Source organism: Blennius ocellaris (genome assembly GCF_963422515.1).
Source record: "Blennius ocellaris genome assembly, chromosome: 12".
In the NCBI taxonomy this organism is placed as follows: domain Eukaryota; kingdom Metazoa; phylum Chordata; class Actinopteri; order Blenniiformes; family Blenniidae; genus Blennius; species Blennius ocellaris.
The window spans coordinates 16035030-16056476 of record NC_137661.1 but is presented as its reverse complement, the minus strand read 5'-3'; the positions used below and the strand labels follow the sequence as shown (position 1 = coordinate 16056476).

The 21447-nt window shown below is 43.2% G+C and overlaps 1 protein-coding gene across 1 annotated transcript in view; it reads right to left on the bottom strand.

The window, feature by feature from the left end:
- Window positions 1-502: 502 nt before the first annotated feature.
- Window positions 503-21447, bottom strand: part of tle2b (TLE family member 2, transcriptional corepressor b) — a 79067-nt gene continuing 58122 nt past the window's right edge. Inside the window, 13 exon segments of the mRNA XM_080506165.1 lie at window positions 503-1728; window positions 5472-5548; window positions 6430-6580; window positions 8226-8373; window positions 8973-9220; window positions 9520-9769; window positions 10810-10886; window positions 11383-11552; window positions 12410-12560; window positions 12836-13003; window positions 16957-17010; window positions 18763-18903; window positions 20787-20803. Of these exon segments, the coding sequence (XP_080362291.1) occupies window positions 1621-1728; window positions 5472-5548; window positions 6430-6580; window positions 8226-8373; window positions 8973-9220; window positions 9520-9769; window positions 10810-10886; window positions 11383-11552; window positions 12410-12560; window positions 12836-13003; window positions 16957-17010; window positions 18763-18903; window positions 20787-20803 (1760 nt within the window). The 3' untranslated portion in view covers window positions 503-1620.

Genomic DNA, 21447 nt, shown 5'->3' with positions numbered 1-21447 from the left:
AGAAAGAAAATCTGTAAACATATTCAAAGCTTACTAATTAGCTGATTATATACTCATTGATTATTCGATACAAAAAGACGGTTTTCACAGACGCCTGCTTGGCTGTTTCCTCTTGTTTTTAAGTCAGTGGGCTAAGCTAACCCGGGTCGCTGCTTGCAGCGGTTTCACATTTGGCTTTCGGGTTTTCCTACTTCGCGGCAAGAACGTCCAAAATATTTGTCACCGAACTGTAAAAGTTTCTCCCTCTGGTGTTTCCAGTCTCCATTCCAGCAACACTTTGAATGGAGCACCTGGAACCATTCGAGCACACATTGGCAGGCGAGAGGTGGAGATGATGACTCTGATAAAACATCCGCTTTGCAAACGAAAACAGTAACCAGTTGCATAAAATTCTAAAGGAATCAGATACGTTGCTGCTCCTGCGGGCTGCTCAGGGTTTAGCGTGCTCACGTGGCGTTAATTTGCCCCCCTCCCCCCTCCCCTCCCCTCGTCTCCCCAATGAAGCCGGCGTGCCGCCACTTCATCTAGCTGACGGTGCCTTTAATGAGAGCCAGAGCTGCACCCGGTGTCAGGAGAACAATCCAGAGGAATTAGAAGGAACAGCTCCGCCGCTGTTCTGTGTTTGTGTCTCTGGGCCTGTGGGAGAATCCCATTGACTCCGCTGCTCATTAGACGCCGCCTTTGTCAGACCAAAATAAAATAGATATTAAGCAGTGAGACGGCGAGTGCTGTGCCGAATGTTTAATTGGGTGCTCTCCGTGTTGTGTGTGTGTGTGTGTGTTTCCCCCTTCACACGACGACCTCCAGGGGGTATAACGGGGTGTGTTCTCATTTGATGACGTGCGTCTTGTGTGTACGTGTGTGTGCGTGTGCGCGGTTCCATGTTTCATGTCAGTGTATGTGGATATCTAAAGTGGCCCCCCTTCCATCTCAGAGCGTCGTCATCGTTCCCCAGCTCCTGACACCTCTCGCTGGGGAGATGGAGCTGCGGCGTCAGCCTCATTAAGGCTTCCACTGTCTGGCTAATGAATCGATTGTGTGGTATCAGTGCTCCTGGCTGGCGCTCCCACAGTGCCGCTCCGCGCCTCCTCTGGGGGCCTCCCTTCCACTGAGCTCTTAATCAGGAAACAGCCCTAATTACCAGGCCTCCCTCCTCTTCCTCCCTTTCATTTCTCTTCCTTCCGCACTCTTGCTTTCTTTCCTTCTCATCTTTCCCTCTTTCTCTTTCGAATTTTATCTTTACGCTCCACCGCCGTTTTCCTTTGTCCTTCTTATCTCGCTGCTTCCTCTTATGCCTCTCTCTCTCTGCTTCTCTCTCTCTCTCTCTCTCTCTCTCTCTCTCGCTGCCTCATCCTTGGGCTAAAAGTGGAAAGGGGTGGGGGTAATTTTTGGAGCATCCACAGTAGCTTATATCACAGCAAATAAAAAAAAAAAAAGGGGGGGGGGGTGATGTTTTAAGGGTGAGGGTCAGGAGGACTCAAGAGGACTGAGACAGAGGTACCGCTGTTGCTGATGTAATGAGGATCAGAAGTGGTTGATAGGGACACACTCCCACAATCTCCTCCTCACCCCCACTCCCCAAAAATCCCCGTCTCGTCTCTTCCCATCTTGTCCCGGCCCTCAGTACACCACCTCGTACACCGTGGCCTTCTTGTCCCCGGAGCCCGTCACGATGTACTTGTCGTCTGGCGAGACGTCGCAGCTCAGGACAGACGAGGACTCCTTGGACTGGGGAGCGGGTGAGAGACACAGCCGGAACCCGCAGAGAGCAGGAAGGAGATGATAGACAGATGGAAACAGATGGAGAGAAACAAACACAAAGAGAGAGGGAGAGGGAGAGAGGGAGAGGGAGAGAGAGAGAGAGAGAGAGAGAGAGAGAGAGAGGGATGTTAGAGAAGATATGACTCATCACTTAATAATCAATCACAGAAGACATATTTGCATTTCAAAACAGTTGGCAATAATTTCCACGGCAGACGAGTCGTCAGCTCCAGGATGCTGACTCACTCATCTGCTCCGGCAAGACGCACATGGCCCTTTTTTTTTTTCTCCTTCTCTGCTGGGATGCTGCCTCATTAACTGCCGGTTTAAGCTTCACGAGCAGCTCGGGTCTGACGGCCCTCGTGAACCAGCAAAATGCACAATTCTTCCTTTTTGATTCGCTCCCCCTTCCCCCCCACCCTTCACCACCTGAAAAGCCAGAGCTGGGCACCTGGCTTTAGATGATCTAAAGCTCTTTTCACTTCCCCTCCTTCGCGTCTACCCCCCCCCCCCCCCCCCCCCCCGACTGCTCCATCATCGTTTATATTCTTTCCTTCCTTTCGTCCCAGACTCTCCTCCTTCTCCTCCCCTCTCCTCATGCTCCCTCACACTCAGCCCCCTCTTTCATGTCGACTCCTCCTCCTCCTCCTCCTCCTCCTCCTCTCCAAACTCGTCTAGGCTCTCCTCCCCTCCTCCGTTGCTACGAGCACAGCGGGGCTGTCAATCATCAAGGCAGCGGTGAGAGGCCATTTCACAAAGGATCCCTCATACTACACCAAGATAGCGCGGGGGGGGGGGGGTGGGGGATTGGGGGGGGGCGTCATGGGGGAGGGATGCAATGACAGGCGAAAGGATAGGTTTGGAAAAAGGAGACAGTGAAGCACAAAGATGAACTTTGGAGAGGAAAACTTTTGAACGACCTAAAAATAAAAAAGTGACTTAACGCAGTGGAGTGACACGTTAACCTCACATTAAGGTGATTTAGTTTTAAATATGTCTGATACCTTTAGCCATCTGCACAGTCAGCAAATATTTTCTTATGAATGAATACATTCAGAGATTTCACTTCTCTCTCATGTAGCGGTCAGACTTTTAATGAACAAATGAATGCCAACAATTGAAATCATTTAAGTAAATACACTTTTTAGTTCCTGAAAAAGTCAGACATGTAAGTATTTCAACAAATACATTACTAAAAGTGAAAAAAAAAAATGGAACAAAATAAAGTTGTAATCAAACCACCTTCAGAGACCAGGCATGGCTCTCTTCACGTAAATAAACTTCTTCTAAATGTTGGTGCAAGATTGAATGATGTTCATAAGCAAGTCGCTTGTTGGAAGGACTGAAAAGTCTGCACCTGATACAAATAAAGGCAGTAACCAACCAACTAACCAACCAACCAACCAACCAACCAACCAACCAACCAACCAACAGGTACTAGTTAGTTCAGGAAGATGTTTTTTCTTTTAAAGTCTTCCTCATTGAAAAGGCCAAAGAAGGATGTAAAACTATTAATTACTTTAATGAAGTCATTTTAAGTAAGTTCATTGATTGAAAAGTTCATTGATTGCTTGATTTGAAATGACAAATTACAAACTTTGGTAGAAAAAATAAAAAAATAAAAAAATCCCACGTGTAACAGTTAGAGTATCTGCATGTTACAATGAAAGGATCCAGAAAATCCTCTCTTTTCTGTCACTGTGTCACAGAATTGATATAAATCTACTGTTTTCATTTCCAGTTGATATGTCCATTACCTTTTCTCTGATTAATTATTGCATAAATAATCCATCGACATAAAAAAAAAAACATGGCAGCTGTAATCGAGTTGCTTGTTTTGTCTGGTCAATGCTCTCCGTCAATACCAAACTACAAGGAGAGAATATTAGACATCACCACATTTGATTTTAGAGATTAGTGTCAATTATTTTTCAGTTATCAACGAGTTTAATAAATACGAAGAATGATGTTTGTTATTTCAGCTCTTTGTGATAACCTGCCATAACCTCTACCACCTGTAAATGCAAACCACCGAGGTCAAATGAAGGTGCAGAAACACAGACTGAAAACAGAAAGATCACCAACTGCCGAGGAGACGCTCTTACAGTAGAGAGCGCCACTTTCTCATTAACTGCATCAAGTTCTTTCAATTAAAAAAATAACAGTTGTCACACAAAGGATCATACAAAATAAAGCAAACCACCCTCAATCAGCAGAACAATCCTTTTGGCACCAAGTTAAAAAATAAAAACAAAACAAAAGGCTCTTGGGATCTTGGGTTTTCTGTTATTCTGCAAGTGTTCGTAGGATAAGGTTCTTCATGACATGTGTTGTCTTACTTTTTTTTTCCCTTTGTGAAAATGTTTGATAGAGACAGAAAGAGGGGGACATGTCGAGATACCACAAATCAGCCAAAGGGGTAAAGAGAGGAAGGAGAGGGATAAAGTAAAAGAACAACAATACAAAGATTTCAGAAAGATGAAGAAAGGAGATGACAATGATAAACAAAAGGACAAGGTCAAAGAAGAAAGTCAATGTAAAATACAGACAGTGATAAAATTGATTAAGCACAGAGGTAGTGAGGACAACAATGAATAAACCGAAAAGGAGTTAAGTGGAAGAAAAATGAGAGGAGTGCAGCTTTAAAGAAGAGGAAAGACAGAAAGAGAAAGGGCAGATAGGGAGGGAGAGAGAGAGAGAGAGAGAGAGAACAACATTGTATAACACAGTGACCAGAGGAAGCTCTGTGGCAGCGGGAAACGTTTGGCATTTGGATAACAAAGCAAGATAGCCAGCATCCTGCTTTCAGTCCACAGGGAGAGACAGGAGCCGCCAACCCTGCTGCTCACTGTAGCTTACAGAAATATGAAAGCCACACACTGCCACTCATAAAAAAAACACACACACACACAGACACACACACACACACACAATGGACACTTAAAACCTTCAGCTTACATGAACCTTCATCATCCTCACTAATAAAAAAAAAAAAAAAATCTGGATATACTGAAACTGCTTATAAAATTGGATCTTTGCATATTCATGTTCCTAAAATCCCCATTGAACAAGGGAGAATGACCGTTGTTTGGCGGGCTGTCAATGTGTGTTTGTGTGCTGGGAGGCTGCACACTGATAAAGCTCCGCAAGTCACCTTGGATCAACAAATCTAAGGTAAAAAAAAAAAAAAAAAAAAAACTTTTTTTTTTTCTTCCTCTGAACCCATCATCCATTTCACCATTTCTCTCTTTGGTCTTGAGGGCACGGCCAGAGAGAGAGAGAGAGAGAGAGAGAGAGAGAGAGAGAGAGAGAGAGAGAGAGAGAGAGAGAGAGAGAGTGTTGTGTGTGTGTGTGTGTGTGTGTGTGTGTGTGTGTGTGTGTGTGTGTGTGTGTGTGTGTGTGTGTGTGTGTGTGTGTGTGTGTGTGTGTGTGTGTGTGTGTGTGTTTGTGTGTGTGTGTGTGTGTGTGTGTGTGTGCGTGTACATGAATAAATTGGAGAGTTTAAGGACATATCACAGAGACAGTTTCACCAAATCTAACGAAGATAAATGGATGATTTTAGTGCCTGAGCTGTCTCTGAGCAAGGGTGTGTGTATATATATATATATATATATATACTCTTGCTCAGAGACACGAACATGCACCCATATTTATATAAACAAGGCTCACGTAAACATAAACATCTTTGAAGCACTGCTCTCATCTCTCACCTGGAAAATACTTGCTCCATATGGTGTTCTCCATGCATTTAACAGATTGTCCTTTCCTGTGCTCACGAACCACTTTCCTGCAATGGCACAAACACACACACACACACACACACAGTTCCAAGTTAAACAAGGATAGAAGAGGTGATGGAGCAGAAAAATATATAGACTCCGTATCAAAACTGTAGAGAGGACTGATGCATGACGGGCAGAGCCTGCAATGGTGATGTGATGCAAAACTCACAGAGGCCACAGAGGATAAAGGATAACTGCCCAATGATAATTGAAAATATCCTTACGTATAAAAGTAACTTATATATCAATGGCATTAGAGTAAAGCTTGTGCTTCGCTATAAAAGTCATGCTTTTTATTTAGTCATCGGCCTCATTTAAAAATCCCTCACTATGGTTTGTTCCACTGTTATTCCTGATTTCATACAGACACAAAGCACCCAGGTGCAGACAATCTACAAAGCAGTGGTAGGTGTGATTGACCTTTAATAACATGACATTTCCCAGGGTTAACTTAAAAACACAAGGACTTGTTTCACATCCATCAGTATGCAAAGAAAAAAAATTGTGGGGAAGGGAAAAAGGAAGATGGGACTGTGTGTAACACTTTTCAATACTGCATGACAAAAACAATTACAGATTAAATCAGCCTGTAGGGGTTTGTGTGGAAATCTATCTACAAAAAATTTTGTGTATGAATATATGAACTCAGGTTCCCATCTGTGCTAAATTAAAATGTTTCTATCAAAAGCATTTAAAATCAAACAGCTGAGCTATTGATAGAACTGTGAATATTTATAAGGCATTCACCTATGCATCTAATACAGTTTTTGTAGCACTATCTGCACACAGCTCCTATTAAGGCATTTGACAATTTTTTTGTGTTATCTGAAGTGAAACAAAGATCTGTCCTTGAATGTGACGAAGGTTTCAGCGCTTATATCCGTACCACAGTATGCGAACTTGAGGGAGAGAACGCAGCTCTCGTGGAGGTGCAGCTGGTACTTGTCGGGTTTGGAGACGTGCAGGACCTCCACGTTGCTGCTCTCCATTCCCACAGCCAGCCACTCGCCCGTCGGACAGTAACCCAGGGAGAAGATCTGCACGTGGAGACGGGGAGAGAGGAGAGGGAGAAAAGGTGAGTGAGTAGATCCAAAAAGTGAAATGTGAGGCGGGAGGCAAGAAAGAGGAGGGAGAGGAGGGCCGTGAAGGTGCAGAAATGAAGACAAAAGGGATATGGACGCAGATGTGGGGGGGGACAATGATGGAGGACAGCAGATAAGGTTGACAGAAGGAGGAGAACAATGGAGATGCAGGGAGGACCGGTTGATATAATCAAGCAGAAATGACAAAAGTAGGATGACAAACGCAAGGTATGAAGGTGGTGAATGAAATCACAAAGGTAAAAATGGTGAAAAGTGAATAAAAGAAAACATGAAAGGGTGAAGCGGTGAATACATGACACACCAGAGTTAATTAAAACGAAACACATAGACGAAGACAGACAGAACAACACAAACACCGAGGAGCAGAGGCAGATGCAGAGAGACAGAACGTGAGGGAGAAAGTCATTACACACTGAATCGAAACTCATTTGACAAGAGTGGTCAACTCTATAGCCTGTTTGTGTGAGAGAGAGAGAGAGAGAGAGAGAGAGAGAGAGAGAGAGAGAGGGAGGGAGGGAGAGAGAGTGTGTGTGTGTGTTAGTGTTACGATCCTGCTGGAGTTTGTTGATGGACAAGGTTTAGGCCGTTGTTCTTATGTCTGAATTTGCTGCAGAATTCCGTATTTTTTATTTTGGAAGATGCAGCCTGCTGCAGATATTGAGATGCGACGCACCCGTAACGGTCCAAGGCAGACGGAGGCTAACGATGGCCTGGCCATCATTCTTTATAGGCCACAATCACAACTTCTGTAAATCAAGAAGTCGCCGCGGTTTGACAGATGATGGGAGGAGAAGAAGCATTTTTTTTAAAAATTGTGAGAATTGGTCTGTGATTACTGTGTAAACAAATGTATAAAAGCAGTGGCCACATTCATTTTCATATATCCCCTGGCGGCGAGGACGTATTTGCCCTCACAATGTAAGGTATTTACTGTCGATCCTCGTCACTCCGAGATGTGTGTTTGAAAGGTGCCAGGACACCCAAATAGGATTGTTGCCATAGTGCGGTCCATTTGTGGAAGCGTGAACACTGCCATCTGTACCTTGATGTGTGCAGAGCAAACATAACAAGCCCGCTTGAAAAGCAGATCTCAGTGCACCAGCTAACAAGCTCTGTGTGGTGCCGTTCGATAAAAGCGCGATTTAAGTTTGAAAAAAGAGCGGACTAAAGAAAACTGCAAGGAGGACCAAACACGGGACGAGATGGCTTTAAAAGTACAAGCTTGGTACGCTCGCAGATTATCGTAATCGATGGTCCTTTTGACTCCGAATATTTTGGAGGCTGTTGGTGTATTCTGAAATGCGAAAAATCCACCGTCATAATTCTGCCGCCATTGTGGAAGTCGTGCATCACAATATACATCACAACACGATAAAATATGTTTACATTTCACAAAGTGAACTGGTCCTTTACACAGATATATAAATATATATTATATACTCCAGACAAGGTTGTAACCACTGTGTTACATGTCCTGCAAACATGGCTTTACATGCTGGAGGATGTTTAGCTGCAATGTGAAAGCTGGATTTTTATATGTATATGGAGATTTGATGATTTAAACCTTTGCGTCGCGTACCTGTGAGGTGAAGTCGTGTTGCTGCAGCTGCCGTCCTTCTCTGAGGTCCCAGCAACGGACCGTGTTGTCCAGACCGCCTGTCCAAAGCTTGGTGCCGTCGTTGGAGATGTCAATGCAGCTCGCGCCGTCTGTGTGGCCCTGGAACTGCCTGCCAGGAGGAGACACATGGCGGTCCTCAACAAAAACAAAAACAAATACACAAAAACAGCAGCCTCTGCTTTCTGTGCGTTTCCGAGCTTTCTTTTTTCTGTAAGATGTGTCAGAACAAATATATTTTAATCCTTTTGTCCCTCTGGCACCGACTGCCTGCACCACACCCACACCTGACTCTCTTCCCTGTCTTCTGACCCCCCCCCCCCCCCCCCCCCACTTCTGCCTCTCCACAGTGTTTCTTTCCTTTTTCCTCTCAGTTTCTCTTTCATTCAATCCTACCTTGCCAAAACCGTGCTGTTTTATCCTGCCCATATCCCCTATGGCTAATTTATCCCAACTCTTCCTACCTGACCATGAAGGGTTGAGGAAGCCCCAGAGTGTAACGATTTCTTCTTCCCACTACCTCTCCCGTCTTCCATATTTTATAAGCTGCCTCCTCTGTTCTTCCTCTCCTTCCTTCTAAATTCTTTTTTTATATATATGTTTTCACATTCTCAAGCATTTTTGTCTCTTACTCTTATTTCCTCTGTTTGTGCTCTCCTAAAGACAATCTTAAATATGTTGCTTGTCCAATGCGCTCGTCTCTCCTCTCACCTGACCAGCGTCTGGTTGTGAAGGTCCCAGACCACGATGTTGCCGTCGCTGCAGCAGGAGAAGCAGACTTTGTTGTCGGGGGAAATAGCCAGGGCGTAGCAGGCCGGGGCGGACGACGTGAGCTCCGCCTTGATGCGAGGGGTGGGCGTGGCCAAATCCCAGATGGACAGCGTGCTGGCCTCCCCGCCGACGATCAACGTCCGCCCGTCGGGGAGGATTTTACAAGAGCGGATGTAGTTATCCCTGTTCTGGAGGGACAAGATAAAGAAACCAGTTAGATCAGGACTGATATAACTGCATCAGGGAGAAAATAGAAAGAAAGAAAGAAAAAAAAAAAGAAAACTAAAGGACATATGGTAACACTGAAGATGTGGATGTCTGTAACCAAAACTGAAGGGGACAGATGACCCAGTCAATAAAAACAAATCTGCTCAGTGAATATACTGCAGATACACACATTTTGGTCGCATGTGCTGGTTTGTGCGTCAGCGTGACCGTATCTATTTTTATTTCGTGCGCTTGTTTGCTGTCCTCGCTCATGTCTCACCAGACAGTCCAGCTGGGCCATGGGGCTCTTGCTTCCCGGCTGGCTGATGTCCCACACCTTGACGCAGCCCTTCCCTCCAGTGTAGACGTGACGGGTGGAGGTGCTGATGGTGACGGCGCACACCACCTCTCCGTGGTTCAGGGTGTGGATCTGACGCGCGTGCCGGGGGATTCCCGGACCCAGCAGGGCGTCGGGGGGGAAGGGGACCGGCTGCATCTGGCCGTCGGCGCTCACGTGGAACGAGTAGGCACTGAGGGGGAGACGGGGAGGAGGATAGAAAAGGACAAAAATAAATCAATATTTCAGAAATAAAGAGGTTTAGTGTAATATATATTATTATTAGACGAGGAGGTGGACCGAACCTGGTTGAAGTACGGAAGAAATATAGAATCTAATAAATCATTCAATGACACTGTAAATGCACAGAACCATACGTAAACACACATAACTCACAAAAACGCCGCAGAAATGTTTATGTGAAACATGTAAAGTCTGAAAACACCACCGGCTGCACTCATATTTGCCGGAGTTCTGGCAATTACTGGGGGCTGGCTGTAGCTGTGGGCGGGAATGTGTAATGGCATATTGTATTACAGGGCAGAGGCAGTGTGGCATTGCTAATGGCTGATCAATACTGTAGCGGTTGCAAACCAGGACTGTTTTATGATTTCAAATTAGCAAGGCGAGAACAAATTACTATTCTGTAACGAATGGCAAAAACAACACAAGTCCCCTGTCAACAACGGCAAGGCAGAATGTGCAAATGCGTCTGCTTGGAGGCTGCAGACATACAAAATGCGACGGTATATTTCTAATATGTCAGATCACTCGTGGTTAATGTGGATCCCAGAAAAGCACAGAGTATGCAAAAACAAAAAAGCAAGCTGTAACTACTTAATTAGAGTCTTATTGAAATCTAGCATTTTCATAGTTGAGCATGTTAGGAAGTGTAAAAACACTTTGCATGCTTATCTTTCATACAATTTTCTCCCAATATTCACTACCAAGCATAAAATTAACACGTTAATTGCCTTCTGGGTAATATAACATATTACAATGTTATGTGCGAATACACCAAGTGTATACATAATAAAGATTGAACATGTGTCCATAATTTCTAATGTGAATGTAATCTTTTTTTTAATGCAACAGCGAACATTAACATATATTTTAATAAAAAAAAGTTAAAACGATGTACTTCATTTTACTCCATTATGAATTTCTATTTATATTCCATGCATGCTGGAGCAGGAGCTTCATACAGGAACGTTTTAGAGTCACTGAACTTACGGCTTGCCACCAGAGGAACCAGTGAGAGAGGTGGGCAATCCGGGGGCTCTTAAGTGAGACCGAGAGTCATACGCCATCTGAGAAAAAAGAACAAACAGTTATCAACTTCACACAAACAACCTAAAGTGCGCCGTTTGATTTCTGGACTATTTTCATCAAAAGGTTTGATTAGAACAGAAATTTATTTTTTTCTTCATATAATTTCATGTAATCAAATCAAATTTACAAATCAAAATAATAAAAGTGGAACCTAATGTGATTGTCAACGAATAAATGAATTGACTGCAGCAGCTGATTTGACTTTTTTTGTGTGTCTGTGTACACCGTTTATAAAGTTGCACATACTTGTGAATACCGAACACAACATGCACGAGGTTGATGAAAGTGCAAAAGCTATTTTCCTTTTCATCTGTGATCCAGAATGCAAACCTCCGCAGTTCTGCTCTCAAGTACTGCGACGGCAGAACAGATTCATCACGTTTTTTTAAGCAGTGCTGCGACAGTCGGCAGGCAGCATCTGAACAATAAAACGAACCCCGGCTGACAGAGAAGAATCATTTGGCCTTTACTCACCATGGGGCTTCGGGAGTAGGCGCTGGCCGCCGCGCTGATTTGTGGGGAGAGAGTGAGAGCCCCGCCGAACCCTCCTGGGCTGGCCAGCTCGCCGTTCAGTCCTGCGTGGGACACCACGCCAAAATGAGCCGGGTATGAACCGGGGGGCACAGACATGGGACTGCGGAGAGCTGGGCAGGGAGGGAGAGAGGAAGGGGGTGTTGAAGGTTGGGAGAAAGAGAGGGAGCAATGTACGAGCACAGTGACAGAGGGGCTGAGAAGAGCGGGTAAACCTATACTTCTATTGAGTCTTATTCACTCCTACACCAAGTTTTAGACCAGAGAGCACCAGTCATCCATCCATCCATCCATCCATCCATCCACCCAGCTGGAGCCAATCCCAGCTGACTGTGGGTGAAGGCAGGGTACACACCGGACAGGTTGCCAGTACATCACAACACAGACGGAAAAGCAATTCTCAGACTCACCGGTTTTATCAATGAGCTAATCAATCAGCCAACCTCTCTTTATTTATAGAACACTTTTCATCCATTAAAATGCAACGCAAAGTGCTCGACGTGTTGAAAATATGGCTGTTGCATGGACAGCCAGCGACACGAGCAAACAGCCAAATGTCGAACTAGACGTGAAGTTATGGGTAACGGGACTTATTTTTCCACCAAGTAATAAGTTGTAATAAGTTTATTACACTACAATTTGCTTTCTGCTTTTTCTGAACTGTATGATTACAATACAAAGAGCGTTTTAACTCCATGTGCAGCTTTTACAGAAGGTGGCGACAGAATGTATGTAAACATTTGTCATTTCCTAGTTTTCTGCATCATTTGGCCATAAAATGGGAACTGATCTATATGGAAGTCAGAATTATAGACACACGAAGTGACACACACAAAAAAATAAAACTTTTCACAAAAACATTTATTACACTTCATGTAAACATTACCATGGTCAATTAATGCGTAAAACTACAACATTACAAAACCTTATTTCAGTCAGTCGGTCAGTCAGTCAGTCACAGGGGCCTTACCGAGAGGATCTGCACTGGTTGCTGCTTTGCTGACCAGACGAAGGCAGGAGGTGCTGGGAGCAGAGGCCCCTGGGGCCCCCGGTGTAAGGGCTTCACGATGGGATGGGGATGGGGTGCCAGACTTGGACAACGGCGACTGGGACTTATCCATCTGCACAAATTCACACACAATGCTCAACACCAATAAAACACATTAGTTTGATTGTAAAATATATAATATGTAAGATGATAAGCGAGGGAATTCTTCTTTTTTTTTTTTTTTTTTTTGGGAAGAATCTTAAAACAGTATGTCTTACCAGAGCAGGTAAAACTATTCTAACGGTGCAGTCTAATAGGACATGAACTGTTCACTGAGCAGTAGTTATAGATTAAATAAGCTTTAATCCCCAAAGCAAAACACTATAAAAAAAAAAAGGTCTTTCTTACCTGAGCAGAATCCTTCGCCTTCCCCGGGGTGGGACTGCGGGGGTTTGGGGTGGAGGGGGCCTCGCCTGCGCTCGAGGAGCCCGGGAGTTCTTTTCTCAGGGTCGGCGCCCGGTCTAACCCGTTCCCATGAGGTGAATGAGGAGGGCTGCCGGCAGGAGAGTTCGGCTCCTGAATGAAAACAAAGGTGGAGGCTATGTATCAGCATTGCAGTGACAAAGTACTTCTTTTCCCACCCCCATTTCAGTCTCGGCGTTCATATTTCTTATGATTCTCTTCCCTCAGCTGGTACAGTTTGTTTCACAGTACAATTTAACTGATTTCACCAAATGACGTTTCCCTCAAATTAATATCTGATGATGTTTTCATCTCTGGGAGCGACGCGCCAACCGGCGTAAATATCCAGCAACGTGTCGCTGCTGTATGACTGCGGATCACATTGCAGGTCATTGAGAACGAAGCTGGCTTTGTCTCTGAGACACTGGGTGGCCAACAAGTGACTGCAGGCGCCTTGTGAGCAGCACATGCTTTGAAAATAGAGGTCAGTGCAAGCAGCATGATTTCGATCAAATTATTCAGGAAGTTTGGAACAACTGGCCCTTTGTATTGAAGAAGTTCTCAGATTCAAAAGGATTAAAGAGGTTTATATCTGGTACGAAAATAAGGAATGGCACACCTGTCGCTACAGGCCTTAATGGCTTGAGTAACTGGGCAGGAAATAAATGATCACAATTCAGTGGAGATGTTTCCAAAATTTCAAGATACAAATCTTTTTATAATTTGCAGTGCAAATATCTCACAATACCAATTCTGTACGTTAGAGGAAACTCACTGTCATCGCAAAGAAATATAAATCCTGTTGATTTAGGTTTGTTGAGGCAATGCAGGCACCAAATAATTGTCAGTAAATGCTATAGATAATGTACGTAAGATGACTGAGTTTCTTTTTGATGATGTTGTTGCGTGTTGGCAGAGGTGTTGTCTCTCCTTCTATTACTACAGCTCAGTTACCGGTACTTTTTTTTTTGTTTGTTTTTGTTTTTACATCATCTTTAAACCTGTTTTTATGATTATACCAGCACGCCTGTCAAAAAGACAAATGTGTATTTCCCCCATGTGGTAGCACGTCGAAAAGCTTTCATGGAACAAGCTCCAGTAGTTGATCACAGAGTTTGAAAATCTGCTCACTTACAGGAAAAAAAACGTGTAGGATTCTTCTGGAACGGATCCAACATAAATTCTTCCTGTCCGAGGTCTGAATTCAGATTTGTAAAATGACTAAAAGCACAGGGAACATTACATGAAACATTCAAGGTTGCCGCTGTCACTGGTACAGTAGTGTCGTGTGGGCCAGGAGATAATGTCGCTGTTACAGATATTTTCATCACTGGAGCCACTGTTGAGCCAGCGGTACCTCCCCCAGAGCAGAGTGCTGGAGTCAGCACTTCTCTCTGGGTCGTGGTGATCAGCAGACATTTCAGTGCTTACGCACACGCACACGCACACACACACACACACACAGACACACACATACACACACACTATCCACCAGAGAACTTTCCTGCCGTTTTCTTCTATTACCAACATTTGTCACTTTTTTTTTCTTTTTTTGCCTTTTGCTTTTGTACCAGTTTCCAAATCTCACAAGAGACCGGTTCTGCTTTTGTGTGCAATATCAAGCTACAGAAGGCCTAGATGAAACATATTTTGGTACGCTGCGTGAAGTATTTTAAGAACTAAAATATTCCAGGGGCATAAACGGCTTTGCATATATTAAATGAACTCGACTCCACTTATCTAATGAGAAGAGGGAGGAGTAAGAGGAGCGAAGGTGTGGAAGGAAGACAATAACAGAGGAGGAGGTAGATGAGAAAAGAAGGGTGTGTGTGTGTGTGTGTGTGTGTGTGTGCGTGCGTGCGTGCGTGCGTGCGTGCGTGCGTGCGTGCGTGCGCGTGTGTGTGAGTGTGTATGGACATGGTTCAGAAGAAAAGCGCACAGTGGCCACTGATAATGAGCTTACATAGGAGCTCTTCCTATTTACAAGGAAAGTGTGTGGAGAGCTGAACGAGCACGTCACCACTCACAAAGCCACACACCACTGAGTGTGTGTACTCACAAACACACACATGCGCACTGATAAATGACACACAAAACTTGTTTAGCGTTTTGCAAAACGATGCCTTAAATCCTGTGTACAAAAGTGAAATTTGAAATGTGAAATGTAATTGTGAATATATTTTTGCATTTGATATATATTGCATTTTATAACTCTGTATTTTAATCTTTCCATCTATTTATTATGAATTGATGTGCATTGTTATGTATATTCATGGTTTGGTGTCTTTCCTTTTCTGTTGATGTAAAGCACTTTGAATTACCTTGTGTATGAAATGTATAATGTGTGTATAAAGCAAGTCTTCAAATTAATGGGATTCTGCTGCATTACAACTTACAGCACTTACTTTACCTACAACAGACTAATCTTTGAATGCCGATTATTATGCTTTACTTCCAAAAACAATTATTTCTTCAATCCCAGAATTTGCAACCCAATGCGCTTTTCTAAATTTCATGAGGTAAAGAGGTGGAAGAGCAGATTTCAGTCCGATGCCTCTACACTGAGATGCAATGAAATTACCTTTGAATTTATATCTCTGGTCACTTGAACATTGCTGAGAAATTAAACGCAGCCATAAGTTTTCATGTAGTTCATGGACATACCACTGTTGTTTACAAGCAGTGAGTCGCGTTTATTCTCTAAGTATTTTATGTCCTTAGTTTATTTTAATTTTATTTTCTCATTCTACTTGACTTGCTACTCAATAATGTAACCTCTTCTGTGAAAAACAGTCTGGAAACCTGGTCTCTGCTTTACATTTTCTCAAATGTGAAAAAAGAAATGGTATTACCGACTGTTTGCAGGAAAATAACATTAAAGATGAACACAATTGACATTAAACCTCAGTAAAATAAAACACAATCGATTATTTATTTCTCTAAATATGTATACATGTGACTTTCACTAAAACAGAATTGAATTTCCTCCAAACAAATAAACAAACATCCTATCCTTGTTAAACACTGACCTCTGCCACAGACAGAACGGTTGTACTGGTGCAGTGGGAGGAGGCCAGTTCCAATCTGTGCCAAGCACAGCATCTATAGTTATTCCCATGAGCAACACTCGTCCTCCTAAGGTTGGATTCATGCTTTATTCATGTGTGGGCTGCATCACAGAGCGGCGCCTCAGTCAGATAACGGCCGCCTGTACAATAACTCGTGGCTCCGTCAGAAAATCAAAGATATTTTCTGTAACAGAGACGTACCAAAGATACAGAGCTTTTACACAAAGACCCAGCCGCCAGATGTGTGAGAAAGAGGCTGACTTCTCTTTGAGTTAAGACACTTTCCATAATGTCGGCAGAGCTTTGTGAGAAACGATCAGCGTTGGGAGAAAATATCTCGAAGAGGTTGAAACAAATCGCTACCAAGTTTCTGTTGCATGGGTGTTTTTTGTTTGGGAAGTTTTGCAATTGGAGAGTGTTTCTAAAAAGATTGTACCTCTGAAAAACGCAAAGCTTATTAGGTAATGAACACGCACATTCCCGATGGATGAATTTCTCCAGATTTCCACTGAGCTGACTAACTCTGGGCAATTAGCACTATAACAAAATAAAATGTGACCTTTGTTAAAAAGAAACCAGTGTTTTCATGTACTTTTACTTCATAATGAACAAGAAATCAATGAATGTGTTTTTTTGGTACGCCTTTTCTTCAAAAGGTACAAAGAAACCTCATCTTCAGATGGCATAGCAGCAGATACTGCATCAGATCTATTATTACTACGTATATTTGGGAGCTGGTGTGAAACATGAATTTATGCAAATAACACAAAGTTGCTAACCAACAATCAAAGAGGCTATTTTAAAGCAGTAGCCACCAACTACTTTCTTTACTTGAGTCCCCCACTCATTCCTTGTAATATAACGTGATCTCAGCGCTAATAATGCAACACACTACTGACTAAAAGACCAATCATCCCTCGTTCATGTCTACAAACAATCACTTACTGCATTTCCAATATGTGTGTGAGAGCAAGTATGTCAAAATGAATGTTGACCCACCTCATTGGAGACATCCACGACAAGGTTGTCTTCACTCTTGTCTCCATCACTGTCCTGAGGCCACAAGAAGAGAAAGATATTACATTTCCCAATAGTTACAAATGGCTATTTTTCTGTCAGCCATATGAACATATGGTAGTGTGTACAATAATAAGAGAGTCCACACACACACACACATCAATATGTCAATATCATCTATATACGCAGGCTGCTCTTTGCTTCTTTCCTCTGCTTGCCCACCATGCAACATTTAACACAGTGGAAACGTACACCACATACTGTATTCTCAGCAACACACACACACACACACGCGCACACACACACACACACACACACACACACACACACACACACACACACACACACACACACACACACACACACACACACACACACACACACACACACACACACACACACACACTTTTGCTCTTTTTCCATCAGCAGCTCATTTTTGGTCTTCAGCGAGCCATTTCTCTCTGCTCTCTTTTGCTGTCCTCTCTCTCTCTCGCTCTCTCTCTCTCTCTCTCTCTCTCTCTCTCTGCTTTTCTCGTGTAAGAATGATGGCACTTAGTTACCATGGCAACAGTGCTTTGATGTGATCATGGCCTGATATTCCTATTGACATCCATGTGGTGTGACATCAGTACCTAATTATGCAGAGCAAGAACAGGACAATGTCTATAACCTATTCCTAGAAGGAATACAAAAACGGTCAGCAAGAGCGAGAGAGAGCAAAATAAAGGGAAGAATGGTCAGAGGAAATAGAAAAAAAAAGGAAAGAAGAAGAAAATGGGCACAAAAAAAATACAAAAATGAAAAATGGAGCATTGTGAAAAGAAAACTGAAAAAAAAGTTGGAGTGGGAGGGAAAAAAACAAGTAATTGAGAAATTGTGATAAGGAGACATTGGAGAGGAAAAAGGAAAACAGAGACAGAGAGAAATAGGGGGGCGTAATACGGCTCGACAGACTGAAAGAGAGGAAAAACACTCGGAAAGTGGAAAGTATCTGTGCTTCTTGCCGCTCTGAACTAATGGGAAGATTTGGACTGTTGTTGATGCCAAACTGATTTAGCTGGAAGCTGTCTCGCACAGACAGACTCCCCGTGTCAATCAATCCTCTAGACTGCAAACACACAACCATCTAATTCATTACAGCTATCTGCCCGGGCCGTCTCTCTCTTCTGGCGTTACACTGCCTCTGGCTGCTTGCTCTTCCCCACTGGACCCATCCAAACCAAACATGGCGCTAATTGGCCGCGGGCCCCCCGACCCCCATGTGGCCTATAATGTCATAAGCAATGTCATACGTTCACACACATACACACACACACACACACACAAAACCGTGCAGATTAACATGCACTTCCTGGTGTTTTCACTGTTTTGTCAAAATTATTAATATGAGCACACATGCAGCACTCGTAAAACTGATGTATAGCTCCATGCCTCACTCTTTTCGTGTTTTAACAAACACTCAAGAGACTCTGTCGCGTATGTCATATGGTTCAATGCTGGGTCTTTTTTGGTTTAAGTGAATGCTGTTAGGATAAACTGTAAAGACTGGGCTTTGATGGTGGTGTGCCTTATAAAGAGAGGGGAACTGACAGTTTCGAATGAAACTGCAAATTTAGCAGTGGCATTAAAGGCTTGTACAAAATCAAAAAGATTTATTTCAAGGTAAATCATTATTTGATACTCAAACATTTCCACGATTCAAACAAATCTTGAAAGTTCTGCATTATACCTGCACTTTAAGGGTAATCTCACTTCAGTGTTAAGAGAAATACAAATACAAAAACATACATAGGAGTGCTGTGGAAGTGGCTCTTTGTCATCACAGCGCCTCCTCTTGGGCTCAGCTCCTCCCTGCGAGGAAGCATAACCTCCTGATGGGCCCTGGCGCTCCTCAGCCGGCTGGCTGTCTGTTGACGACACTGACTTACTCTGGAGAAAAAAAACAAAAAGACAAAAAATTAACCAGCACAATAAAAACTGTTTCCTAATAGCCCAGCAAAGCTTGAAGACAAGACAATTCATATTACATACGTCAACAGATCATGTTATACTATCCTTCACGCACACACACACACGCACACGCACACAGAGGTGAATTTGCAGTCACAGCAGCACACAGGACAGCCTATAAAGCTAATTGGTGGTCGTCCCGAGACACACCCATCCTCATGTAAAATATGGCTCTCATTACCGGCCAATAAAGCTGTGCAATGCATATTTACACTGCAGCCTGTCCTGGCGCTCATCATTATTTTGTTTTGGGATTAGGACAATGACCAGAGGTTTTGTGAGGGCCTCTTGTCATTTTCTACTCCACTGTGATGAGGACGACGAAGGTTTAACACAGTCACACAGGAAGGAGCCCACAGGAATGACAGGAAGGCGCACAGCAGAGGAGAGGAGGACTCCACAATGGCGCTCAGTACTCCTTAAAGGTTCCTCATTCTTCTTCTCCTACCCCAGACTTTCTTTTCTTTCTCCATCTTAAATCCTAACAAGCCTCACAGAATGAGGCATGTTAGGAATAAATACCATTGGCTATGCGTCTCTCTCTCTTCCTCCCTCGCTTTCTTTTCTTATCCCATTCAGTGTAATACTTTGTTAAGTTCAACACAACTCTCAGCGCATGGGAGAACAATTTCTTCTGGGGCTCCACAATCAGCATTGTTTTGGGCAATTAAATTATGCTAAAGGTTTCACTGTGGACAGAGAGAGCGAGGGAGGGAATGAAAAGTCAGCAGAGCTCTGAAATCATTTTCATTTCATAATAAAATGGGTTTTTAACAACATTTCATGCTCTCTTCTTCTCTGGACTTTTCTATTCCCTTTATTCCTTTTTCTATTTTTAATCTTCAAGGTATATAGGATCATTCACACATTCAATTGTTTTCTACCTTAAGTCTAAACATCCTTGACGTTTGCATATTTCACCATGATATATTCATCATGTCATGGTAAAACAAACAAAAAAAAAGTCATATTATTCATTGATATTACACATAAGACACATAAGATATCATTAGGAAACTTGATATTATATGGTGGAAGATGAAGAATATTAGGTATTCTTCTGCAGTTATATCCAATGTCAGTATGGCAACAGCTCTATTTTATGTTTTATTTTTATTGACGACACACTAGTTAGAAAACATAATCAAATTTGTCTCAGTGGGGTGATTTGCATTTAAGTATGTGGCTGCTCTCTGATATCAGACACTAAAAAGGCTGGTTTAGTTTTTTATTTATCAACAATTTTCATACACATTTCAAGCATTACAGATTCATTGTATTGTTTAAGCTGACGCTGACTGGCTACTGACCAGATAATAATCCGTTTACTTGCTCCGTAACTCTCCCAGATCGCCTGAACCTTTGTGGTGCAGATGAACAAAGATTTGCTTGTTCATCCATTAACCCACTTCATCGGTTCTTTCACAAAACAGCCAAAAAGCGGTGTGCTCGGATGTTACTGCGACGTGGAAAAACCTTGAGAAACTCAAGGTTGATGGTGATGAGCAGCTATTGTACCGGCGTTAAGCTGTGCTACTCTTGGCCGAGCTCCAGCAAAACACTGCCTTTTTTTAGAGGCCACTTTACAGTGCGTCTCAGTTTTCTGCACCTTGTCACTGTCCTTCGCTCGCTCTCTTTCTCTCTCTTACACACACACACACACACACACACACACACACACACACACACACACACACACACACACACACACACACACACACACACACACACACACACACACACAAAGTGAATCGCGAGTGCACAAAACACCAATATCGATGAACACACAAAGAAGCACTCACCCTGCTGGGTGCTCCCTCTGGGTTGGGACGAAAGAAGGGAGCGATTGGAAAGAGAATAGTACAGAGAAAATGAGAGATAAAGGAATGATTGAGATGAGAAAGGGGGAAAAAAGAGAAAGTTTGACGTCAGTCCTGATAATCATAACAACAGTCCCCAGTCCCCGGGGAAGCAGCGGTAGTTCAGTCTAACCTTGGGTTAGACTGAACTACCACTGCTTCCCTCTCTACTGAAGATACAAATCATTATTGTGCTTTATTCCATTCTTTCTCCTCTGTATTTTTCCTCTCTGTTTTCCATCTACAAAAAAACCAAAAAAAACATGCAGTCTTCCCCTGCTACCTCTTTTGACACTGGCTTTTCACTCATTCCTTTGCTCATATGTAAGTGCAGAAACATTCACAGCTGCAGACATGCATAAGCTCTTACACAGATGCTTTACAACGACAATATGAACACACTGATCTCTCCATCTTTCTCCCTCGCAACTCGCACAGATCCTGTTGTTTCCCCCTTTCTAGCTCACAGTATATTCATGAGAAAGTCTCTCTTGGCTCAGTGCCTGAAAAAGAGCACAAAGATAAGATATTCTACTGGGGTGAATGGAAGTTCATACACAGAATGTGTTTGTTCTGCATTCATGCATCTGTCCATAGCACTCCA